This window comes from Canis lupus, chromosome 21 (genome assembly GCF_048164855.1).
Source record: "Canis lupus baileyi chromosome 21, mCanLup2.hap1, whole genome shotgun sequence".
Taxonomy (NCBI): domain Eukaryota; kingdom Metazoa; phylum Chordata; class Mammalia; order Carnivora; family Canidae; genus Canis; species Canis lupus.
In genome coordinates this window covers 36071625-36098430 of record NC_132858.1, presented here as the reverse complement: position 1 = coordinate 36098430, position 26806 = coordinate 36071625, and the positions used below count along the sequence as shown (strand labels likewise).

The window sequence follows — 26806 nt, the reverse complement described above, 5'->3', positions numbered from 1 at the left end:
GTATCAACAAAAGAGATGATTAGAAAAACAGCATGGAGTAAAATTTAGGAAGCTTCAAACATCAAGAAGAATATTTAATTGACTATGTGACAGGCAATGGTATTTGGGGAATGTCTCCTGGTAAATGTAAGAGATAACAAAGCCTGTGTCTAGGGGTTGATATCACATGGCTAGCCTTTGTTCAGTGCTGTGAAGAGCTTCATGTATACCAGTTCATTTAATCTTTGTGGATATCTATGAGAAGGTACTATTTATTATTTTACTCATTTTAATCATAAAACCTTAAATCGACTTGCCAACTTGTGTGGCCAAAAGGAGGAGTCAGTTCCCGAAACTAGGAAGTAGGAAGGCAAAAACTAGAGGACACACAGTACTGTGCACTATGATCCTACAATAGAAAGGACTGGAGAGCAAGGAAGCCAAAAACAGGAGAATGAAGAAAAACTACATAGGACATGGCCACTTTCTCTTTCTCAAGGAGAACTTGAGACTCCCTTTTAGGAAGATCTCTGCTCAGTCTGCACATTATATCACAAAGGTGCCCCAGATAGCATGGTGGAGTACACAGAAAAAAAAATAGGTGATGGAGTGCAGTGGAAGTTTGGATATGGAACAAAATTAGGAGAGAGGGTAAAATTACTTCAAGATGTCCAGCTGAGTTATCAGGAGAGATGTATACCTTAGGAGAAAAAAAGATAGAGGTTTTATGAGTGCTGTGATGTGAACATGTATCTATTCAAAGGTCAGAACTCAGATTGATCATTGCTATAGAGATTATAGATAAAACCAAACAGTCAATTTGCTTTCTAGAGAGCTTGAATGTAGAGACAAAAAAGCAGAGAGATTACTACAGGTTCTATGCATAATTCAGAGGAAAGAAAACCAAAAAGCCACAATGATTTTAGGTGAAGAAATAAAAACAAAAGAGTATAATTAATTTGGAAGTTATCAAGAGGCCAGTGCTCAAGGAAAGAAAATAAAATGCTCTCAGGCAGATGAAAATTCAGGAAATAATGGTTAGAACATGGTCCCTAAGGTTCTTGAAAATAGAAATTCAGTAGGAGAGGGCAATAAACTTAGTAGAGTAGGACACAACAAAGAAATGGAGTACTTTCTCTTCTTGTTTTTGAAATAAGGGCTATCTGTGCAATCTTTTACAGGACAAGGGGTATACTATGGATCTAGACCTAGAAGGCAGGAGGAGGCACAAAACTGAGCTTTAAGGAAGAATGGGTTCGAAAAAACTATGACATGATAGTTTATATTGTACGCCTACCACATATCCATTAATCATCAGAATCCCTTCAATGGGGGTGCCTGGGTGGCTCAGTGGTTGACCACCTGCCTTTGGCTCAGGTCATGATCCCTGGGTGCTGGGATCGAGTCCCACATCTGGCTCTCTGCAGGGAGCCTGCTTCTCCCTCTGCCTGTGTCTCTGCCTCTCTCTGTGTGTCTCTCATGAATAAAGAAAATCTTAAAAAAAAAAAAAAAAGAAAGAAAGAAAGAAAATAAAGAATCCTTTCAATAGTCAGAATCTCTGATGTATTTAAGACTAAGCCTGATTTTGCTCTCAGATTTCCTTGTCAGTTTTAGTCCTATAAAGATGCTGGGGCTTTTTCTTTCCTTATTCTAGGCTGTTTCCTTTTTCTTCAGTTTATAAAACTGTCCTAAAATAAAATTGCAATATGTATCTGTTTGACATAGTGTGGGAGTCAAATCTCTGAATTATGCATAAACCCAAAAGAGCCAAGTGCCTTTTACCCCTTTACTTCAGGAGGACTTAGGTTAAAGCTGTCCTTTTACAAATGTATAAAAATTTTAGTTCTGGTTTTTGTTTACTATTGAAATTCACTGAAGATTACTTTCTTCATTTAATTGACTAACAGCAAATTGGGAAAGTTATTACCTATATACAAGCACAATTTAAAAAAATTAAAGTGCTTATTTGAAAAAGATCAGAAAATCATCCCATACTGTTCTCTCATTTATAAAGTGGAGCTGGAACTCTGTGATATGTTCTGTGATACTGAAATGATAGCACCATGACAGCGAGACTTAAAATGGTCTAAAATGGTCCGGAAATTTTACTTCTTTGATATATATGTGTGTGCATGTATAGGTAAACATACACTCATTTTACTCTATTTCTAAGGGATGTTTTCTAGGACTTCATACCTTTTTATGGATTACAGCTGAAAACTTTCTTACCAGTTCTTTTTAATTTTTTTTTAATTTTTATTTATTTATGATAGTCACAGAGAGAGAAAGAGAGAGAGGCAGAGACATAGGCAGAGGGAGAAGCAGGCTCCATGCACCGGGAGCCCGATGTGGGATTCGATCCCGGGTCTCCAGGATCATGCCCTGGGCCAAAGACAGGCGCCAAACTGCTGTGCCACCCTTACCAGTTCTTTTGACTATGATTCCTAACAGAGGTCTGTAGAGCCAGCAGGTTTGTGCAATCTTACGTAGATGGACAAAGTCAACAGTATCAGCTGCCACAAATGTAGAAACTACCAGAACACTTTGGAAAAGGTCAAAGTTCTGTCACCATTTACAAAAGATAATTTATTAATTGACATGGTTAATATGACTTGATAAATGTTTAGTGAATTTTGTATAACATTGGTATTTTTGAATAAATCTTAGTTTCCCTATGATATTAAGTATAGAACATCAAGAAGCAAATTAAAGCTTTCTTGTCTTTCCTCCTGAAAGACTAATGTTAAATTATAGCATCACTCAATTATATCATCATTTCCTTCCCCTATTCTTGAAAAGAACAATCCTTTAGTAGCTTGTAAGCCGTGGCTTCAGATAAAATAAATTGAAATACTATTTTTTATTAAAATGGCCAATATTTGACTCGATAGTCCCTATTTTAAATAATATAATACGTATATTATTTTTATAATATAAGCTTATGGTATTTCCAGGTATGAAAAAATAATTTGTAGAGATTGTTTTATATTAATAACATATGAGAATATAAACATGAACATGAAACAGTCCAAAGTAAATTTTAAATTAAAAGAGAGGTATTAAAATGGATTAAATGCTACATATAAAAAAAAATGCTACATATATTTGCATTTTAACTGCAGTAATAAAATTACTTAACAGTGTTTCAAGAAACAGCAGGTATGTATATATAATTTTCTTCCATCCAATTTATATTAACATAACAACATAATTTAGTATTCATGCCGAATGCACAATCTCCTATATTAAGTTCTCACATAAATTTTTGGAGGCTAATTTCCTGGGTTGCAGAAACATTAAATCTAATCGGTTTCACCAACTCTTATGGTGGGTTTTAACTGATGACCTGAGACTGAAGCCCTTTATTGACTGTCAGCACAACTGCCACTAATAATTCAGTGTCTTCCTGTGCACATGCACTATGCTCACTTGCGCACACGTAGTGCATGCACAAGCCTTTTTGCGAGTGAGGAAATGGCTTATAACTGGTCCTAAACGGAACACATTGTGGTGGTGAGTAAGGGGGGGTGAAGACTATTTTCAGCATGTCTCTGCATTTTAAGGAAGTTTTAATGTCAATTCAGTGAGAATAAATTTTAAAATGATTAAATAGCAAAAAAGAAGTGTCACCGTATCCTACATGAGTTATTGCCACATGACTGGTTGAGACAGGAAATGCTGTGAGTGAAATAATTCAAGCAGTATGGAGAGCTCATGATGTTAGCATTCTCCCTCCAAAGGCCAGGTAGGATTTGCATAAGAATAATAGCTAACTTAGCACACAGCTTGGTGATGTGCTAACACTGGGCTAAGTCCTCGCATTTATCAATCTCTATAAGAGGAGGATAAATATTCAATTATATGAAATGCATACATCTCAGAGGTAGGGAAGTTTTCTGTCCTGTCAAATACCTTCCATCACAGTTCTTTTTCAATTCTATAACCATTTATTGAGTTTCTTTCATTAGGAACTAAAGTAAAATGTGTGGCTTAAGAGTTATAGGATAAAGAATCGATATTGCATTAGTCCTTAAGCTTCTTATGGGGCAAGCGTAGTAGTGTGTTTTCCCCCTCATACAGTCTCTTGAAATTGGTACATTATCATAGCTTTTAGCTCCAACGCCCTCATCTAGCATCTGCATGTAACTCTGTTTTAATATTGAGCTTGTTAGTATTGGAAGTAAGACACTTAAGGAGCTAATAGAAAGTTTTTCAAGGGCAAGTCGTAAAAAGTAATGGTCTAACATCATTTTAGCAGCTCCAGTGAACCCAGTGAAAATGCATTGCAACAGCATAGGATTTCATCATAGCATTTCAGCTTGGTGCCCTGTTCTTCTCTAAGGAATTTCCTTAGTCTCTGCATTAAGCAATAAGTAACGTATCCTGAAGATATGAAATTTAATTTGACTTCTACCAACTAAGTCCAGAGTTGACAGAAGGAAAAAAAAAAAAAGATATTTTTAGCAGAGTGTAAAAGAAGACCAGTCCAAGAGTCAGAGACTAGGATTTTCATGGTGGTTCTGCTCTGGCTAGATGGCCCGGGCGCCAGCCACAGAGCTCCTCAGAGCCTCCGTGTGCTCTCCTAGAAGACAAGGTGATGTTCAGTGTCCCTTCAGATTCATCATTCCATGAATTGATGCTTCCTGGTGAGGGAAACAAAGAGGTCAGATTGTTCCTGTATTCATGGGTCTGTGTGGGCTCATTTCCTGTGAAATACTTTTCTTCCTTTTCCTCAAGCACAAAGATCAAGGTTTCCATTCTGGGCATTCTTCCCAAGGTACCTAGTTGGAAATGCTGCCTTACTACCAAATCACCTTGGTTGGCTCTAGTTAGGATAGCTTTACAGACCCTCAGCTCAGGGAGTGGGAGCCATGGACAGCGACTTGGAGAGCTTCTAGAACTCCCTCATTTAATAGATGGTGAAATTGAGCCTGAGTGGGTTGGTGACTTTCCACTCTGTCCCACAGCATCTAAAACAAGGGAACAGATTTCTAATATAGCATTTTGTGGTTCTGTCATTGGCACTTTTTCCACTTGTTTATCTTCACTACATGGGGTGTCGAGGATTTGTAATGAATTCCACAAAATAATAGGACAACTTCCTTATTTCATCCTTTTATTTTAAAAGTAGGAACTTAATAATGTTGACTGTTGTAGCTTTTGAAAACATGTCCTATTCAGTTGCCACAAATATATTGAGTTAGGGATTGAGAAGGATTTTGAGAGAGAGAGAAGGTGCACAAGCAGGCAGGAGGGGAGGCAGGGAGAAGCAGAAGAGGAGGGAGAGAGAGAATCTTAAGCAGGCTCACACCCAGCATGGAGCCTCACATGGGGCTTAATTTGACAACCCAAGATCATGACCTGAGCCAAAATCAAGAGTTGTATGCTTAACCAATCGAGCTGCCCAAGTGTCCCAGGATTGAAGATTTGGGAGAGAAGTCAAATTTGTTCTTTTCATCCAGAAGCTTTTTTTTTTTTTTTTTAATTTAATAAATGTTAAGTGATCATCCTCTGCAAGTGTCCAACTTTTGAAGAAAAGTTAAAGCTTTCAATATCACCACATTTTTCTCTCAGCTTTTCTGTTTTGTCTCATCAGTCTCACTAAGGGCAGAAGAGAAATTAATGTTCAAGCTGATAGGAACTATTTGGAACGGGTTTAATAAAATTTGCTTAATAAATTGTGTTAAAACTGTTGCAATATTACCAGAGGGGCACCCTGAAGCTTGCCAATGGTTGGCCTTTTTTTTTTTTTTTAATTTTTATTTATTTATGATAGTTACACAGAGAGAGAGAGAGAGAGGCAGAGGGAGAAGCAGGCTCCATGCACCGGGAGCCCGACGTGGGATTCGATCCCGGGTCTCCAGGATCACGCCCTGGGCCAAAGGCAGGCGCTAAACTGCTGCGCCACCCAGGGATCCCAATGGTTGGCCTTAAATCAGCTGCCATGTCGGCAGTATCACACACTGACTCCCTTTTTAAAAGGGTGACTGAAAGAGGTTTGCCCTGATAATTTATTAAAAACATCTCTGTTGCAACTGTATGGCAAGTTTACCAAGGTTCTCAGGAACAGGGTCCTTGAGCTTGGTCCTTTCAAAAGCTAACCGAAAGTGAGGAACTCCCAGATGTGCTCCTATCTTACTACACAGAAATAACGCAAACTTGTTTTCTCTTTCATAGGAAGTTGTACTTGAAGAAGGTACAATTGCTTTCAAAAATTGGGTTAAAACAGGCACAGAAGTTTACAGACAGTTTTGGATCTTTGACGTGCAAAATGCACAGGAAGTGGTTGCGAACAGCAGCAAAATTAAGGTTAAACAAAGAGGTCCTTACACATACAGGTGAGTCCACACAGATAAGGGGCATTCTTTCCTTCACCATATGTATTTCTGAAAAGACTTGGAAAATGCCACTGTTTTCAGATGTGCTTATTATTTTTCCCAGTAACATATAATGAAATGTTTTAGTTTCTGTCTATAGTGAATCCTAATCTAAGGATTTAATGATCATAAGAAATATGGATTTTATTAGAAATTTAGCAGCATCAAATAACTGCCCTACATTTAAGAAATCATGGGTGTTTTACACTTGTGACATATATTCTTGACAACTCTCAAGTGTGCATGCTTAAAAGTAAACAATCTATCAGAATTTTAAATAACCAGAGCGTCTTAAAATCCTAAAATTGAATGTATACATTATACCAGTGGTTCTCATAGTGGGGTTCCTTCCCCAGCAGCATCAGCCTCACCTGGGAACTTGGTAGCAATGCAAACTCTCAGATGTCACCCCAGATCAAATGAATCAAATTCTTGAGTCGGAGCCCAACAGTGAATTTTACAGACCCTCTGGGTGATTCCTGTACATATTCAATTTTGAGAACCACAGCATCAAATGGATTTTGTGTAACTGCAGTACCTGCTAAGGATTTCTGTTAAAACTAATTTCCAAGTCAGACAGGTGTTTGTATTGATTCAGTGGTTTCATCCTTATATTTTCTCCAGGACTAATATTGAAGCTGCTGTAGCCCTATCTGATATTCCCTAATAGTTGAACATGCTTTTGAATAGAATCTTCACATGTTAGAACTAAAGGGAAATGGTTAGCCAGGAACTTTTCATTTTGCAAACTAAAAAAACTGACACCAGGGAAAGTGAAGTGATTCGTCTGTGTTCACACGGACCTAGGAACTGGTGACTCCTAGATTTTCTTATGTATTTTTTTCCTATTTAAACTACAGACTAGGGGTTTCTTCCAACTATTAGGGTACAAAAAGGGGGGGGGACTGAGGTGCAAAAGGCACTAACCATAACCAAAGATGAGGAATACATTTATGATATCCATGTGGGAACACAGTTAAGCCCTGCAGTATCAGCTATTATACAAATAGCTGGCTTTTCCTCCAGGATAATTACTACTAGTTACACAGCATGATCAATTCCTACCACAAAATTTCATATTTATAATGATTTCTTATAATTCATAGTTTTGAAATCGCATCTGTTTTAGAGAGTCTATATAATTTCTTTCCCCTCTAGACGTTAATATGTCTGTAGATTGACAGGTCACACTCAAAATAGAATACACCGACAGCAGTTGGGAGGGTAGTGCCTGGGGCCGTAGCTCATGCTAGAGGCCCTTGGTGACTCGTCTGTCCTACCAGTTGTCCAGTCTCTTGTACCTGTGCCTGTGTCTGTGACTATTCACACTGCTACTGAAGAACACTTGGTTTTCATTGTTGGCGGAAAAAAAGAAAATCTTACCTTGGAAAATGTTTTCATTTTTTCATGGTCTTAGAGTTCTTGTTATTATCAAAAGCCTCTATGAGTATCTTGCTAAAAAAAAAATGTTTATGGCTATGATGTATACCTATGAAAATCTGGAATTCACACATGGACAAATGAGAATCTAAGAAAAATTATCAAACAAAATTATAACCCAGGTGAACTGAACATGCGAGGAAAGTGAATCGTTGTTAGAATTTGAGAACGTCTCTGTTTGTTTGGGGAGAAGGTCACATCTTTTATTTTTAAAGCTATTACTTGAGATATGGAGAAACATCAACATAACACTGAACCCAACCCTCTGCTCTGATAGGTGACAGCTAATATATATTTTCTTTCTAGAGACTTTAGCCTATCCCTCCAAGGGACAGAAGGGTTAGATATATTTGATTTAGTTGGAGAGGCAGTGAGAAGAAGGTTGAATTAGAGAAGTTGGGTTTGCAGCTAAAGTTTATAAATAATAAATTCCTGTTTACATAATGATGTTAAAGGGATTTCTAATTAACTCGGGGTCATCTTGTCTTAGGATGTCACCAAAGTGGAGCCATTAGTGTCTGTTTGGTTGCCTTAAATAACGGGAAAACCATTTGTTACCTTTCAGAAAAAAGTTAGTCATTTTAGAGTCTTCCTAACAGTTAATAGTCTGAGGTGACCTTGCTTCCACATATATGACACCCTGAATGCTGCTGATCCTGGAAGCTTAGGAGGATGTCCCACCCCACACAGAACCACAGGCTCATTTGGCTGATGTCTGCTAAAGTGAGTTCAGTGACACTTTGATTGACAAGGTATAACATGGGTCCAAGCATGAAATTGCCTGCGTGCAGATCTTAATTATATATATTGCAATTTCATCATCTCTATGAAAGGTCAGTAATTCCCAGAGAATCTTCCCTGATCCCACATTACTGCTTCTTGTTGTTGTTGTTTTTAAGTTGCTTCTCCTTGGCAGCGGTACAAAGAAAGCAACTGGCGCTAAATCTAAGGCCAATTTCTCCCTTTGACCTTATTAACTGACACTTTCCAAAACCTGTATACATTCCACGGTTTTAAACAAAAGAAGTGAGTGATTATGTTCTTTCTCAAAGTACATTTTAAACACAAGCGTCAGTTTAAAGGCTTTTTCTCTTAGTGCCATCTACTGGTACAATGTTGTAAGTACAATTTAAGTGAGCTGGAATCTTGGTCACTTACTTTGCTATGGTCTTGATGATTACACATAGATAAATGTTCCTGAAAATGAAAGAGCTTCAATTTTAAATGTTAATAGCAGGTTGTCTGATTTTAAGATATAATTGCATCAGAGAAAATAGTAGTTGTCTAGTAATAGACTGTCCTGGGGGATGTTTCAGAATTATATATTCCTGCTATGCCTACAGTACTACAAGAAGAATAAATAATAAATCTTTGATGAAATCATGGTAAAAATAAATTATCTTCTCATCTTACTGTGAACTCTTTAAAAGAATGTGATCCATTAATTAATTTATTCATCTTAAATTTATCAAGAACTCATGTGCCATGCACTGTGTGCTTGGGGATACAAAACAGTGATAATTCCTACCCTACAGTTATTTACTTAAAAAAAAAGAAAGAGAGAAAGCTCTATTTCTTTAGAGCTTGAGAGAGCACTTGCATGTGTGCACGTGCGCATGCGAGCTGGGGGATGGACAGAGGGAGAGGAAGAGAGAATCTGGAGAGGACTTGGTGCTGAGCAGGGAGCCCAAAGCAGGGCTCATGACACCACCCTGAGACCATGACACCAGCTGAAATCAAAACTCCTGTGCCCAACTAACTGAGCCACCCAGGAATTTACATTTTTATTATACCTGAGTGAAATAGTGTGTTTTGTGTTTTTACATTTTTTAGTCCCGTGCTTTTTGTCTTCGCCTTACCTACTGATTCATCTCATGTATGGACATGCACATATGTGATAGTGCAATGATGCATACTTTGTTTTGTCTCAGTAAATCTCTCATATTTGCAAAAGATTTTTCCGCATAATAATTACCCATCACCATGTTCCTAAAAGTAGTCGGTACTTTTCAGCCTAGAGATTTTACAGCCAGGAGCTTAGAACTAATAAGTATTTAATATAAGTCTGGAGTGGGGAGGGCAACTGGCCTGTAAAATGGAAATCATATTCCATTAGTTATCTTTAATTCTCATTAAAGTACTGGAAAATATGGAAAAGTCAGTGCTGGAGAGGCCACATATGTTGAGCATTCTTTCTAATATAAGAAAAGGGATTCTTCATATTTCCCTATGTGAACCTTTCTACTGTCTTCTTACCCTCAGGATAGAATTAGAGAATAGGATGCAACCCTTTATGTGTGAGCTCTTGCTTATGTTTGATGGCTTTATTTCCCACTGTTCTCCTTATTCTCACTCTGCAATCCAACCAAATTCAACAATTTGCATTTCTAACAATACACTGTGGAGCTTTTTACCCAGTTTCTCCTAATTTAACGTCTTTTGCCAGACCCCTTATGTGGAATTGCTACCAAAATGTATCTTGACCCTTGCTCTCACCGTGACCAAGTATCTGTTCTGGGTTTTCCCATGGATTCCATGAAAACTCATAATAACACCTATTACTTCTCCCATGCTGTGCAGATTTAAAATCTCCTTCTCTTATTTGCCCACAACCCAGCATTGGCTTATTTATCATTGTAAACCAATTGGTTAATTTCTGACATAGTCTATCTACTCAAAAATTATTTATTATATGAATGGATGGAATTTGAGACCTGTTCACTTGAGACAATTGTTTTGAATTTTATCAATTTCTGTTTTTCAGAGTTCGTTATCTAGCCAAAGAAAATATAACTCATGACACTGAGAACCACTTAGTCTCTTTTGTCCAGCCCAACGGTGCCATCTTTGAACCTTCACTATCTGTTGGAACAGAAGATGACACTATGACCGTTCTCAATCTGGCTGTAGCAGTGAGTGAACAACAACATTATTTGTTTTGAAATACTCTAGAACTCAGTGTAGTTAATCACATGAGTAGAACTATCATCAAGTATTCTTTATTTTGTCATTTTTATAAAAATATGCTCCTATGTCATAATTTTGAATGGAGTAAAGGTCATTTGGAAAGATGACAAAAATCATAACAACTGAATTGGAAGACCACTTAAAGTATATTATTTAAAAAAAATAGGATCTGACTTTAAATGTCTCCTTGTGCCTAGAGCTGAGGTAGAGAAATGTAATCATCCAGAGATTAGACAAATTATACTTTTTGTCCTCTAAAGATTGGAGAATAATTTAAAGGTACAGTTCATTTTCCCCCATTATACTTAATTCTAGTATTTAATCCATCTGTTAGATACTAAATAGATACTGAAACTTATGTCTCAAACAGTGTTTTGCTTTGTTTTTTTGTAGGCTGCACCCCATCTCTATCCAAATGCATTTGTTCAAGTGGTACTCAATTCACTTATCAAAAAGTCAAAATCGTCTATGTTTCAAAATAGAACTGTGAAAGAGCTCTTGTGGGGCTACACGGATCCATTCTTGAGTTTGGTTCCATACCCTGTTAACACAAAAGTTGGTGTGTTTTATCCTGTGAGTACCAAATATAAATGTTGATTTTTTTATATGTTGATTGGATAAATATGTTGGCATTGACAATTTATAATTTAATGATTTAGTGGGTTTACATGATTTCTGATCTGGGAACAAATATTCTAATTTTTTAAAGTCTCTGTCTCACATGGCTTCAGCTTTCCTGGGTGGGAAAATTTACTCATCTAAATTTAACAAATTTAAAATAAAGATGATGAGATTAAAATTGCGTTTCCATTCTTTGAGAAATACACAATTGTCTAAAATAGGTTGTAAGCCAATAAGGTTTTGCATTCTATTTTCAGCTTTGCTTTTCTTTCTCAAAATATCAGGTTTATACCATATTTTTATTTGTGTTAAATGGATTAATCTAATCATTCCTCCGTCTCCAGACCTCTTAACAAATTTGTGTTAATATAAATTTAAAAGTTAGCCTAAATTTGCACACAATGAGATGAATAAATCAGCAACGTCCTATTTTAATGCAATTTGTCATGAAATGGCAGTTTGTAGATTAAAGAAAAGGTGAACTTGGCAATGTACTTACTTATAGCTTAAGGTTTTGAATTATAGTAAATAGGACAAGCTATTGAATTGGAATTTCGACAATGATTTATTTGGCACTATGTGTGGTATTAGTTTATATATGGTATTATTCAAATTTTTGCTATTTTAGTTTTTAGATCGTGTTTAGGATTGCAAGGTTATATGTCAAAAAATATGAATGTAGAAAGCCTTAAAGGATCAGAGGCTCAGTTTTTATTTATTTTTAAACCAAGAACTCATAACTCTTTCCTTGGCTAATTCTGTTTTTAATTTTGTAGGCCTATTTTTTAGTATCTATTTATTAAAGATCATAACACTTGGAATACCTCTAGAAGTCTGTCCTTGTACTTATAGGTATTTTTAAATATCCCCTCACCTCAGTATAATAGGAGGAGTGATCAAAATCACCTTACTGGCTTAGCTAGGACAAAGAATACTAGAGTTGGGATCATGTTAACTTAAGATATTGGTTTTTCTTCCTTTGTCTCAACCTCCAGCACTTATTTCTCAGGGCCTTTTATAGTCTGCCTTTAAAATGTTCAAGACCAATAATTTTAAAACTTCATTGCATATATATTTCAAGCCATCTAAGATAATTACAACGAATAACCAGTATTTGAAAAACACAAAAGTGAGTTACATCTTTTATAACTTGGAAAATATGGCTTGTCCTAGAAGTAATTTCTTCGTGTACATATCTTTTCAGTACAACAACACCGTCGATGGAGTTTATTCAGTTTTCAGTGGGAAAGACAACGTAAGCCAAGTTGCCATAATTGACACTTACAAAGGTAAAAAGTAAGTATCCAGGTAAACTGCGTGTATTCCAAGGCAAGAATGGTATTGGCTTAACATCTGGCAAGGCACAGGCACCAACCATGGTGCAGATGTACCTGTATCTCAGCCCTGGAAATTTTTGTGTGCCAAGTGTGAACCCTTTAGTTGTGACAGCTGGTCACACCTGGTGCATAGCTGCTGACTGTCAGCCCCACTTTAGAATTTGGTTTACCCTCATGCACAGGTTCGCTTACATAATGAAATCCCAAGGGACTATTTCCATCTCTGCTGCACAGGCAGCACTGCAGGGCACTCCTACGGTTATGTAACCACAAATGAAAGGCAGAAAAGCTATACATCAGCTGATCAACCAGTAGTTAGAAAAACAGTTTGCTGGGAGTGTTGTATTTCTGTTATTCAGCATATGAAATAAACATTGTTCATTTCACTGAATGACTTAATGTGTCTCTAAAGATGAAAACAACGAATCTGTGCAAATGTTTTCATGGCTTTTCCCTTCAAAAATTTCTGGAAATAATTTTCTACATTGATAAACCAGCCTTTTTAAACCTTTGTCAGTGAAAAAAAACTAATTACTACTGCAAGTATAGTTCTAAAATGGGCATATTAAACTTAAAAATAAAGATTGTGCCTCCTTCGCAGTAGTAATAGAATGACATGTGTTTGTATAGTCATGATTTGCTTTTCTTTTCCTGGCTCTTGACCATTCATCTGGCGTATAAAAAATTTATTATATGTATAAAAAATAGGAAGAATCTCAATAAATGTCAAGGAAGAAAGTCCTCTTCTAATCAAAGTTAATAAATATGCTTTAGATCATTTTTTTTTCCTGGAAAAGATTACAGTAGTCAAAATTGAAAGAGATTAACTTTTTTTATTATAAGTAACCACTGCCTCACACTGAGTCCCTTTCTAAAAATCGCATACAACTGTTCAATAATAATCACTAAGGTAGTACTTTTCGTCTACAGATTCCATAGTAACACCTTTCTATAGAAAAGCATAGTTGAAGAAAAACACTTCTAAATGCTTATTTCAGGGGAAATAGCATCACTGTATATTGAGGAACATGAACATTTCTGCCATTTCGTTATTACAGAGACATTTTGAGGAGAGTTGCTAAGTGCTTCTAATCAAAGTAAGAATTCCACATCATTTTAAGACTATGGTAAGGTCAATTTAACTGATCATGGCAAGAATGAGCATGACTGCCAGCATGTTCTGTTTAAAAAACAATCAACAGCTTGCTTTGACATGTCACTAGATGGTATGTTAACAGTGGGGAAAAAGACAGATTTTCCATCACCAAAAAATGGCTGAGGATACAGAGAAACTATTACTACTATTGGTTTTATTGCTTCCAGTATCTGACTTAGACACCAGAGTGGAAATTAATCAACTCTGTCCTACCTGAATACCAGCTCCTCCAAGCATTAAAAGGGAAAAAAAAGTATAAATTGGATGGTCTGCACATTTCCACTCTATTCTCTTTCTTCAACATCTCCTTTTCTTACCTCCTCTCCATGCGCCTCTTCTTCCTCAGACTGGAGGAGAAGTTAACCACTTCATATTTTTATCACTTCACCACTTGATATTTTTCTCCCACTTATTTTGAACACTCAACATATTACCAAGGAAACCATTTCTCCCAATGGGAAAAAAATTCTCCCCTAGGTAGAGATCTGAATTTCTGATGTGTTTCTCCGTTTTCTTTCTTCAGAAATGTTCTCTATTCCAAGTTGTTTCAAATTAACACGTGGCAATTTTATTTTATGACCTGGCCACTTAACAGTATTGGGCACTTCGTTTATCTCAACAAGATGGAACCTTCAAATAAAACATGGGCTGAATGATTGAGAACATTTCTTAAACTTAGCATGTGTCACATATTTAATCTTTATTATTTTAAAGAGTATTGAATCAGAAGTATTGAATCACAGTAGACAAAGTAATGGCAGAAAGGTGCTCCAGAGAAGAGAATGTTTGCTCATTTCTTTTTTTTTTTTTTTAATTCCTCAGGAATCTCTCCTATTGGCCAAGTTATTGTGACATGATTAATGGTACAGGTAAGGGCATTTATTTCGTGGTAATTATCACAATGAACCCACGTCCCGCTATTGCACAAATTCCACCACTGTAATGTTCTGAAGGTTAAGGGTATGCATTTACCTATCTTTATAGCCCTACAACATAATTCAGAGTCTCTATCGTTACATAGGCTTAGTAAATATCTGTCTAATGTGATGGGATTTCTGAAGATTAGTCCTTGAGGATTAGCCTTTACTGCATTACTAGGGAAACATTTGATAGATAAAAGCTTGACTGCAGGAACTACCTTCCTGGCCCCAGAAGTAAAGGGCTAAAAAAATAAAAAGTTAAAGACATAGTGACCATTCACATATTTTATAAATATTGTGCAGATAATAATTTTAAATTGAGAGAATTTTGAAAAAGAAAACATACATCCCAGGAGCTTTTTAGTTGAAGTACAACCTGTGAAGTCGCATCTATTTTGAACAAGGTGGTCAGGGTGAAAGGAAGAAAAGAACAACAAAATTCCCGCAAGGTTAGAGATCTACTAACCATGAGAAGTGTGCAGAAATGAACATTCTGAATTAGAAGTGGGAAAACAAAGGAAGTGTAGTATGAGTTTACATTTTTGCAGCAAGGTTAGATCTGGCTGCTTATTCTCCTTGAAGGAAAGCAAAAGCAAAGTTCACATAGACCTATTGGTTGAAGAATTAAGGATTAAGGTTTTAAAAGGCAAATGGGAATCAAATACTGTGAGGTGATTAAAACCTGACCTGAGGTGAGCTTTCAACAATGCAGAAGCAGGGGCAGAAATATGAGGGTTCCAAAATTGGAGAGGCACCACCCTGCAGGAAACCAGTATAATAAAGATGAAGAAAGTTCAATACAAAGTTATAAAAAGGGCAAGAATAAAAAGGAAACAGAGGGCATATTTCCTTTTTCAAAGGTTATTGTTGAGCTTCGCATATCTATTTAATTTGGTTACCACTGTCTTATAGAGAAAACGATAAAACAGCAAAAATCTTGAGTCTGCTTTGTATCAAATTTCAAGTAAATTTCAAGTAAAGAATTTTTGCAAATAAATCATCAAGTGAACTAATGCTACTAACTCCAGTCATTACATAAGCATAATACTTCAAAAAGTAGATTAGAGAAATATATTGTACTGCTCCTAAATAGTAAAGGATTCTTTATGGGTTTAAGAAAAAAATAAAACTATTAAATGATTCTGTCCAAAGGTTAGAATTTTTATTTTTTTAAAGAGTTTATTTATTCATGAGAGACACAGAGAGAGAGGCAGAGACATGGGCAGAGGGAAAAGCAGGAGCCCGATGCAGGACTCGATCCCAGGACCCCAGGATCATGCCCTGAGTGAGCCAAAGGCAGATGCTCAACCACTGAGCCACCCGGGTGCCAGTTTAGAAGCTTTAAAAGGAGAGGTAAAGGATTGATTAATCACAAAAAGATAAATGTGTGAATATCAGACATAAAGTTAAAAGTATCTAAAAAAAAATATCTAAGAAGAAAATGGAAGGAAAACAAATTAGGGTCAGAGGTAGATTGGACAGGGCAAGGGACTCTGATGTGATTTCTGTGAGAGAGATTCTCTGTTTATGGCATCAGAGAATAGCAACCAACAAAACAAAAAAGGTCCTGATTTAAAAGTGCCTCGTCTACTTTCTAAAGTAAGTAAGAAGAGACATAAAATGAAAATACTGATATACAACTGAACTTTTAAAAAAGTCAGCAATCTTATAGTTATTTCCATGGTAATTGTTGGGAATAATTATGGTATAATCTTCAATGGTATCTCATATAACGATTCTTAAAACGTTTAAGTGTATTCTTTCCCTTTAATGATTACAGTGTTGGGAAGGCAGGTGTAGACTGTGTCCACTGAGAGTCCTGAGTAGTTCAAACTAGCCTTGAGGATCCAGTTCTCTTACTGCCAGGATCAAGTCCACTGTGATCTTCTATTATATTTCACTTATCACAGAGTATAAGTGAAATGTAACAAGATCACAAGGTTGAGGCATTTAAGCAGAAGCAGAACCCAGGATGCATTATTGAAGGATGGGTCTTCCTGTTTTCAACAAATACAAACACATTCAGTGGTGTGGCTCGTTTTGGTGACACTGACTTGGGAAGCAAATGCAAGAGTTTTCTAGCTATCTCTTCATATATCCAAGTGTGTGATGGATAGGTTTTCAATACATTTGGGGGAAATTCTGGTTAGTGAGAGAATTTTACTAAATGACTTTCAAAATATTTAGGGTGCCTAGGTGGCTCAGTCAATCAAGCATCTGCCTTTGGCTCAGCTCATGATCCTGAGGTCCTGGGATCGAGTCCCGTATTGGGCTCCCTGCTCAGTGGGGAACCTGCTTCACCCTCTCCCTCTGCCGGCTGCTCCCTCTGCTTGTGGTCTCTGTCAAATAAATAAAATCTTAAAAGAAAAATATTAATCAGCCATTAGGACAGATGAATGAATCACTATCAAAAGTAGGACAACATAAATCTAACAGAAGCTCTAAGAGAACTTCACGGTAAGACACTTCATAGTGAGAAAAGTGCCACACTACTGAGAAGGTGGGGGATTTCAAAAACTAACATTTAAAAACATGTGACTTTGGCATCATTTTTGTAAACTTTCATTTATTTTTAAGGAGTGGGAAGACTTAATATGAAATTAAATACCAATGAATATAAATTGGACTTATTGAATATGGCAGCTGCTGGCCACATGATGCTATTGAAGAAATTAAGAAATGTGCTTAATTGAATTGTGAATTGAAATGTGCTATAAATGTAAAATACACACTGGATTTTGTTAATTTTTATATCAATTACATGTTGAAATAATGGCATTTGAGACTTTTTTTTTTAAGATTTATTTATTTATTCATGAGAGACACAGAGAAAGAGAGACACAGGCAGAGGGAGAAGCAGGCTCCATGCAGGGAGCCTGATGTGGGACTCGATCCCAGGACCCTGGGCTGAAGGCAGAGGTTCAACCACTGAGCCACCAAAGTTCCCCGAGATGTATTGGGTTAAATCAAATATACCCATTTCTTTTTATTTTCTAAAAAAATGTGGCTACTGAAGAATTTAAAAATTACATATACAATGTGCCTTATATTTCTATTGATTATACTGGAATAGAGATGTCTAGGTTTTTCTAGGACACACATTACATCTAATCCCTTGTCACTGGCTTGATTTTTAAACAGATGCAGCCTCATTTCCACCTTTTGTAGAGAAGACACGAGTATTGCGTTTCTTTTCCTCTGACATTTGCAGGTAAGACAAAGACACTGATGTAGTTCCGTGAGTCAGAATTTTTTTCCCCCAGTGACAAAACACAGACCAAGAAGCTCATACTTAATGATGTTACTGGAGAAAAAAGTACACATAGGGAGATTTTTCTGGATTTATTCAGAGTACAATATGGAACTCATAATGTGCTTATTAACTTTTATAAAAATTGAGGGCTGCAGAAGGATAATATACAGAATGCAAATTATTTTCTTTCTCATTTTTAAGTAAGAGCTATTTTTCGTTTTTTATTTTTTATTGTTTTACTACACTAGAACTATATTCAATAACAGTCACGTCTAGGACATGCCCATCTTTTTTAATGATGTCCAGGGAAAATGATGCCATTGTCACCGAACTATGTTAATGAGCTCTAGTGCTACTACTGCCCCTTTTAAGATTGGTGGGTCCAGCAGATATCACACAAGCATTGGAGCCCAAGGCAGTCCACTTGAGTCCTTGCCCTGTTCCTAAAGAATGTATCATTATGAAAAAAAAAAAATGTATCATTATGGGCAAACATTTGAAATCTCTCAATGTTTTCCTTATCTGTAAAATTGAAGAGAGCAGTGTTTCTTCATATAGGGTTATGTGGGAATTAGAAGAAATATGTATTGATCCCCAGCACATTGTCTAGGTATGGGTGAGTACTCAGTAAATGGTGGGGGTGCACAGGAAATAATGAGATCTATGTATCAAGAACTCACCTACACACGCCCCAGTGAGTCCGTGGCCTTCCCTCCAGGATTAAATTTTGAAAGAAAGAAATTTTAATTGTATTTCATGTAAAGTGGGCACAAACAGGGATTTGAGGGAAGTCATATAAATATTTAATGCATAGAGGAAATTAACTATGAGAAATGTCTTCAGTATAAATTCCCATGGTAGTTCACAAAAACTGCTCTTGGAAGCTTTTGAGACTAAAGGTAAGAAGAGCTCTTACTCGAATTATTGTATGTCCTGGTATGCCCTGAAATTTCACAAGATTTTTTTTTCCTGTGAATTACATGAGAGTTTAAAATTCTAACAAGAATATAAATCTAAAAATAAAAGAAAAAAATCTCCAGAATGAAGTCCAGTTTCCTGGAATAAAGTTCTTTCTTATCTGTGTTTAGGTCAATCTATGCTGTGTTTGGAGCTGAAATTAACCTGAAAGGAATTCCTGTCTATAGATTTGTTCTTCCATCCATGGCCTTTGCATCTCCACTTCAAAATCCAGATAATCATTGTTTCTGCACAGAAAAAGTTATCTCAAATAACTGCACATCATATGGTGTGCTAGACATTGGCAAATGCAAAGAAGGTAAGTGTTCTCAGTACCACAGTCCATTATATAATCTGCAGTAGTCTGAAATGCAGCCTTTACCCAAGATCCCTTTCCACCAAAAATTTAAAATCAAAGTGAGAAAGCAAGTGGTGGTAGAGAAGTGTTGTTTTGCTTTTCAGGTCCAAATTGTGTGTCAATGTTGTGAAACTTTAGTTATTATTAGGTAAAACCATACTGATGTTTTCCCTTCTATTTTCGTAAATGTCTCTTTCGGGCCTTATTTCATTTTTTAAAAATGGGTTGTGTGGTGTTTTTTTTGTTTTGTTTTGTTTTGTTTTTTTAGAGTTCTATGAATCCATTGTGTATTTTTGATATTAACTACTTATTGGATATTGGTTTGTTGTAACCATTCCATAGTTAGCCCTTTTATTTTGTTGGTTTCCCGTGCTCTTTTCAGGTAAGATAAAATAATTCCTAGGATATTCTGAGCATACCAACTTATCCGTCTGCCATTTTTCTAGCTTTTTCTTCCCTAGAAATTGATTAATAAAAATATGTTTTCAGGGACATCTGGGTGGCTCAGTGGTTGAGCGTCTGCCTTTGGTTAACGTTGTGATCCTGGAGTCTGGGATCGAGTCCCACATCGGGCTCCTTGCATGGAGCCGGTTTCTCCCTCTATGTCTCTGCCTCTCTCTCTGTGTTTCTCATGAATAAATAAAGATAAAATCATAAAAAAATATATGTTTTCAGTATGTCTCTGAAACAAGAATTGACTTAAATACAATTTGAAGTCCATCTAGTTTAGTGCACCTCCTTCATATTGGGATGAATGTGAATGAAAAAAGAAAATCTACTAAATTCTCAGTTCACAGATATATTACTCACTGAAATATGAACATAATGGTTGAAATTTTGTGCTCAGCAGCTACATTTTACATATTGAAAATGAACACCTCAGGAAAAACAATTGACATTAGTTAGTAGGATGATGCAGAGATTTGTATTTTATTTTTTGTACAATAGTGATCAGATCATACAACTTCTTCCCCCATCAGTGTTCAAGCCCAGTTATGTCTTCTTTTATTGAAAAAGTTATATTTTTAAGGAACTATTTTCCTAGTGGTACGTGAAATGAGGAAAACTTTTTATCCCAAATTATCTTTTAAATTTATTTTCAGGAAAACCTGTGTATATTTCACTTCCTCATTTTCTACATGCAAGTCCTGATATTGGAGAACCCATTGAAGGCTTAAGTCCAAATGAAGATGAACATAGCACATACTTAGATGTTGAACCTGTAAGCAAATATATTATTGATCTGATTTGATTCATTAAATTGAAAGAAAAAATAAATTCTCTTGTTAATCATTTATTGACTCACAGTCTTGATAAATTACTACTTTTATTTCAGTGAAAATTACATTGATTTCTTTCTTGTGTTGGTTATGAAATATCAAGGTCATTAAACTTTAGTTTTTCATCATATGGAACTTTATAGGCCTTTTTAATGGTTCCTAAGTCAGGAATACCAATGATAGGAATGATTCTAATTGGCTTAAAACAATTTAATATGTATAAAATAAGCATAAAACAATAATTTATGGGATACCTGAGTGACTCAGTTGGTTAAGCGTTCAATTTTTTATTTCAGCTCAGGTCATGATCTCAGGGTCATGAGATGGAGCCTGCCCCTTGCTTACTGGGGAGTCTCCTTGAATATTCTCTCCCTCTGCCTCTCCCTCTCTCAGATAAATAAATCTTTAAAAAGAGAGAGAGAGAGAGGGAGAGAGATTTTATGGGTATTCGGGGCAAGATCTATTATACTTAGTGTCAAGAAAAATTAATTAAAAATTCCTATAGCTCAACAGTTTAATTTATTTAAATATTTTCCTCTTCAGAAGTTAAATGAAATATTTTAGTGGTCATGTGTCAGTTTAAATGATAGAACTAGTTATTATAATTAAACTGATGATACATTGATTCTGACTGAATATACGATTGGTGATGCATAGTTCAGCAAACTATATGAGTTCTGGGTTTCAGTATTGTTAATTACCCAAAACCATTTTTGGTAAATACCTCAAATCTAACTAAAACCTTGAGATTTGATTGATCAAAAAAAATTGTGTGTGTGTATACATGCATCTGTATGCATACATGCACAGACACATGTAATCATAGTTATGTAATATATTTAACATTTCAGTTTCACAAGTTGCAAGTTTCATCATAATTCTATATAATAATAAAAGTGAGTTTTGGATATTATGATTTTTTTAGAAGTTTGTAATTAGTTTGTTATCTTTTTAGATAACTGGATTCACTTTACGATTTGCAAAACGGCTGCAAATCAACATATTGGTCAAGCCAGCAAAAAAAATTGAGTGAGTCTCTTTAATTTTATGGTTACACAATTTTTAGTATTTTCTTGTAAGAGTGTGAGTCAATCTATTAAAGTAAGTGGAAAGAATACAAAAGTTCAAGTTCTCTCTGGCTTAATGTCATTAAATAATAATTACTAAATGTTCATGATGATTTTGATTAGTAATTTAGAATTATATCTAGTGTTTGTTGAAATGATATTTATATATATTTTGGAATGTTTTGGGTATTTGGTGGTATCTTCTATTTTGCTAGCTTTCCAAATATTTCTGTGACCAGTTTCTGGAATTCATATTTTACTTTCCTGGGTAGAATTTGTTGAAAGGGAAAATTTGTGCTTAGAGAAAGTTAATCTAATTAGAAATCTGTATTAGAAAGGTTTATAAGAATAAAAGATTTCTGAGAAACCGTCATATTAACATTTAAATTACTACTGGGAACAAAAAAAATCAAGGACCTTAACCAAGTTGCAGGAGCAGCTAATTTCTAAACATACGTTTACACTAGTACTTACTGAAATTTCTGTTGTATATGTGTAATATATTGATATATGTTTCCATAATTACTTTTAATGTATATTACAGAGCATTAAAGAATCTGAAGCGAAACTACATTGTACCTATTCTTTGGCTTAATGAGGTTAGTATTTTTATCTCTCAGTTGTGAAAAGCAGTAAACTTCTTTGTATATAAAAAGAAAGCTTTTGGCGTTTCAAAATTGATTATGTATGTATAGTATTTGATGTTGTACATGTTTTCATTGCCCGTGTAGATGAGTATACATATTATACCTATTTGAGAAAACCCAACTACACTGAGATCAAGTTTGTGTTAGTTTTCACCGGTTTTTTTTTTAGAAATTCAAAGCATTTTCTACCATTTTCGATTATTTTCAAAATGCATCTTTTAAGCACTTTTTCTTGTCATAATGCTTGTTTTAGGTAACTCCAAATAACCCAAGACTGTGAATATTACAGTGCTAAAAAATATTACAGTTTAATGTATCATCAAACAAGCTTATAGAGGTCAGGTTAAAGTAGGTGTAGGCAGTCTATCCTATTACTAGATGAGATATTTGTAGTGTAAACCATGCAATCAATTAGCCACAGATTTAGGAAATAAGACTTTAGGGGGATCAAAACTGTTGACATTTGTCACTTCCCTCTGTCAATAGGAGACATGTGCTGGAAAATTGTGAACTATTTTAGTAAGGCCATTCTGAAGCAATGAAGCCTAGTATGTTCAATAGTCCTATATAATATCTTCAAAGGGAGGGGGATTATATTTCAGTCTAAGTAGTCTATCTTGGCATTTATTGCCTTCTACAACGTGCAAAGTGAATTCTCTTGGCTTGTCATAAAAATACAGATAACTAACATCATGCAGGTGTTTGGAGAAAAGAGTGCCATATATGTGGAAGGCTTCAAGTATTTTGCTTCACCAATTTCAAATAATGCTAATTATTATTTGATTACAGACTGGTACCATCGGTGATGAGAAGGCAGCACAGTTCAGAAAACAAGTGACCGGAAAAATAAACCTCCTTGGCCTGGTAGAAATCATCTTACTCACTGTTGGTGTGGTGATGTTTGTTGCTTTTATGATTTCATACTGTGCATGCAGATCAAAGGGAAAAAGATAAGTAAGTATATACCAAAAATTACATATTGCTTCAGTAACATTAGGTTACATATTACTTTTAATTTTACCAAATAGGGTTTATAAATTAGGCTGCAAATGTTTCTAGCCTTGTTTAGTCTACTATCTACTATCATTTTTAGAGAATGTCTAGATTAAAACACAAATGATGACTGAACAAGTAAATATGGCCTATGAATATCAGATTGCTACATTAAATCTTAAGTTCTGAGAGGAATGGAATAAAAGATGAAATTACCACCTTTGGAAAGTTAGTATGACTACAGCTTTATTCTGACTTTCCTTGATTATTTCTTGCTCATTATAAAGAGAGTCACAAGTAATTAATATATCATTGCCTAGGGAAGGTTATGCGAGATTGAAATTCTTAAGGGAAAAAATAAAAATTAAGCTAGCAATTAATAAAAAAACCTAAAAACTCATTTAAAAGAGATAAAAGAAAAATATGCTATTAAAAAACACACTGAAGTAAAATGAATATGTTAATATAAAAACAGAATTGCTACATATAGACATGCCGGCCATGCTGGTCTGAAATTAGGGTATGCACCCAAGATGTTTACTGTGGAAGCCCCAATGTAGGATTAAAACACATGAGTTAAGTTTGAATATAATAGTACAAGAGAATAGGAAAAAGTAGCATTCACCACAGCAAAACTAAATTACTCAGTTTAAAGGAAGTTTTGGAAAAATTGTAGAGGTAGTTCAGACCTCTGTGTTTTAGATATTAGTGCCTGTGCCACCTTGTTCATAAACAGAAATGAAAGTCTTTAATCATTACCACCGGTGGTACTGGTGTGGCCTCTGGGGGAGAATTTTCTACTTTCCCAAATGTTTCCACCAGGCTTTCTTCCTAGGCACTTCAAAACAACAAAATACAACCTAAATAAAAGCAATATGCTTGCTATGAAAATCACAACTTCAAAACAAGTCCTCTTACACTACTTCAAATCAGACTTTTGACCCTAAGCTGTCTTATATAGAAATCTGGAATTGCCCCTGATAACTCTGGAGTTCTTACTATGTGCCAAGATTATGTTAAACATTTTTCATGGATTATCACAACTAATCCCTAATAAAACTTCATGAGTTTACACTAGCCATGAAATCATTAGCATTCATTCTATCTTCTGGAGACATTCCAGAAAATTTTAACAGTACAAATACTGTTCATTCTTAAAATATGAAGCAAATTAATTGTTAAAAAATAATACAGTGGAATTTTCAGCTCAATATTTTTGTGTGAGATTCAGAGCTTGTGTCTAGGGAAGCAGCCAAATCTTGTTCTGATCATTTCTGCCAATATTTGTCCACTAGAAAGTAGACTGGATGACTCTGCTTACAATCTCTTCAGACAGAATATTCAAAATGATGGCCTAATACACTCACACTAAAATAAAGGACATATTACACACTTTAAGACCTAGCATTAGCACAGTGAAAAAAATAAGTTATGATTAGACAAAGATATTCTTATGACAATCTTTAATAGAAAAGGTCATCCTCTTAAAAGCCAAATAAATTACAGAAAAAATCTTTTTCTAGTGGGACAGCATGATTTTCAAAAGATAGTAGTTATAAAAATTTTCCTGGATTCTCTAGTACCATTATATGACAAATTTCATCAGTGTTTAATAAGCCATGAATGTCAAATTTCTTCAGTCCATGCATGACTAAGTTAAGGTGAGTAAGTGAAAGCTTTCAGAGTGTTTTGGCAGCAAGTATTTTAGTTTTGCTTGAACACTTGACTGTCATAAGAAAAAGTTACAGCTTTTTATAAAACTGTCTTTTTCTTTGTAAGTACAGAAGAAATTTCTCTGTGTAGATTACAGGTTCTAGAAAAATCACAGAAGGTGGTGATTTCCTTCAGCATCCATTTTGAATATTATAAAAAGTATGTGTTTGGGTGGATTTGTAAACAATTGAAAAAATAATGAGATATACAGAGGGAATAAAGATGATGGAGCTAATGTGTGGTTTTACTCAATGGATCACAAAATAAGCCGATATTTCTTTCAAAAGCAATAGTATATACATCTCAAAAAAATAAAAAAATAAAAATAAATAGTATATACATCTCTAAGTGAAAGATAGTCTGAAGGGACAGGAAAAAATGGTTTAGTAGCTACCACTTTTTATCTGGCTAATTCTTGGGAGAAAAGAAATAGCCTTTCATGTATCCTTGATTGGGAATATGTATTGCCTTATCCATAACATCCATTCGAGAACTTTTGTTACTTGAAGAATTAGGCTAACTGAAAGAATGATATCTTGCTTATATAGAACCTAAGTAGTACCTGTTTTATTTTTCCACTGCTTTCTAACAAGTGATAATATTTCTTCTATTTTACAGGCAGTAAATGAGATTTAACCTTTAATGTACCAGCTACGACAGGACCTGTGTTACTATTGGCCTACAAGATAAAGACTTAATATGCTTTATTTTTACAAAACACACCTTATCTTCTAGTTGAAGAAATGGTGTCATTATTTTTTTTGCACTAAACAGCAGCATATTTCTAAAGGATTTTAAGATGTTGTTAAAATCCATACTTTGAACACAAATATGGAACCTTTTAAAATTCCTCATGTGCACCATCGAATTGATTTCAGTTTCTATAGACCTGGCTCAAGCATGAACCAACTGCTTTTATTTGGTACTGATTTACTAACTGGTTCCCTGGTGGCAAATTCAGCAGAGTGGACATTCTCAACAAATCTTGGACCCAGAACTCCTGTCTTTTTTATCAAGGGAAGACAACAGTATCCCTGTTCACTTGCAATAGACGGACTCCAGGACTGTCAGTACACTACATCTCATGAGCACTGACTGTTTTGAAAGACATTTAAGAATGGAAAAGAAATGATTGGCCTAGGAGTCATTCATTATATATTACTCAAGTCTCTCTCTCTGTGGAATCCTTCACACAGCAACAGCAAGCATTGTAACCATTTTCTTATTTCATAACAATATGGACTTATATTTTGTCCCTGATTATGCAAATGGACATCATTTTTTAGCACATTTTGCCTCTTCGTGTTTAAGGACTTTGTCATCTCCCACGTGCTGCAGCTCTTCTGGCACTATAAGTAGACTGATATCTTTCTACTCCGTTACATGCAACTTAAGCTTGGCAACTTCAGAATGCTGTGCTAGTATTGAGATGTAAATGGTAATAAAGGAATTACTGTATGAAAGATGATCTAGAATGTGTGTTAATAGTTTTTTTGTTGTAATAGTTCTTGCTTTCATAGTCACCTTAGAACGGTCTCAACCATTAAACTATGTTCTTCCTTAAATTCCTGTACTTTGCATGGTTCTTGCATTATAGGATACTTCATATAAAAAATTAGGATAAATGTTCTGATTCTCTATTTCTTTCTGGCATATGTTTTCTTAATTCAATCATGACCACTTTCTCCTAGGTTAAGTTTTTAAGCTCATGAGAGGAAAAGCAAAAGAGATATTTGGTTTC

At 35.3% G+C, this 26806-nt stretch overlaps 1 protein-coding gene across 13 annotated transcripts in view; it reads left to right on the top strand.

The window, feature by feature from the left end:
* Positions 1–26533, top strand: part of CD36 (CD36 molecule (CD36 blood group)) — a 76034-nt gene extending 49501 nt beyond the window's left edge. For all 13 annotated transcript variants that reach the window (XM_072791376.1, XM_072791385.1, XM_072791388.1 and 10 more), the window contains 12 exons: positions 6157–6317; positions 10561–10708; positions 11157–11336; positions 12589–12680; positions 14700–14746; positions 17939–18008; positions 19139–19326; positions 20469–20587; positions 21601–21674; positions 22257–22311; positions 23149–23313; positions 25684–26533. In XM_072791376.1, the coding sequence (XP_072647477.1) occupies positions 6157–6317; positions 10561–10708; positions 11157–11336; positions 12589–12680; positions 14700–14746; positions 17939–18008; positions 19139–19326; positions 20469–20587; positions 21601–21674; positions 22257–22311; positions 23149–23313 (1299 nt within the window). In that variant the 3' untranslated portion in view covers positions 25684–26533. The remainder of the gene's footprint in view (positions 1–6156; positions 6318–10560; positions 10709–11156; positions 11337–12588; positions 12681–14699; positions 14747–17938; positions 18009–19138; positions 19327–20468; positions 20588–21600; positions 21675–22256; positions 22312–23148; positions 23314–25683) is intronic.
* The last annotated feature ends 273 nt before the right edge of the window (positions 26534–26806 follow it).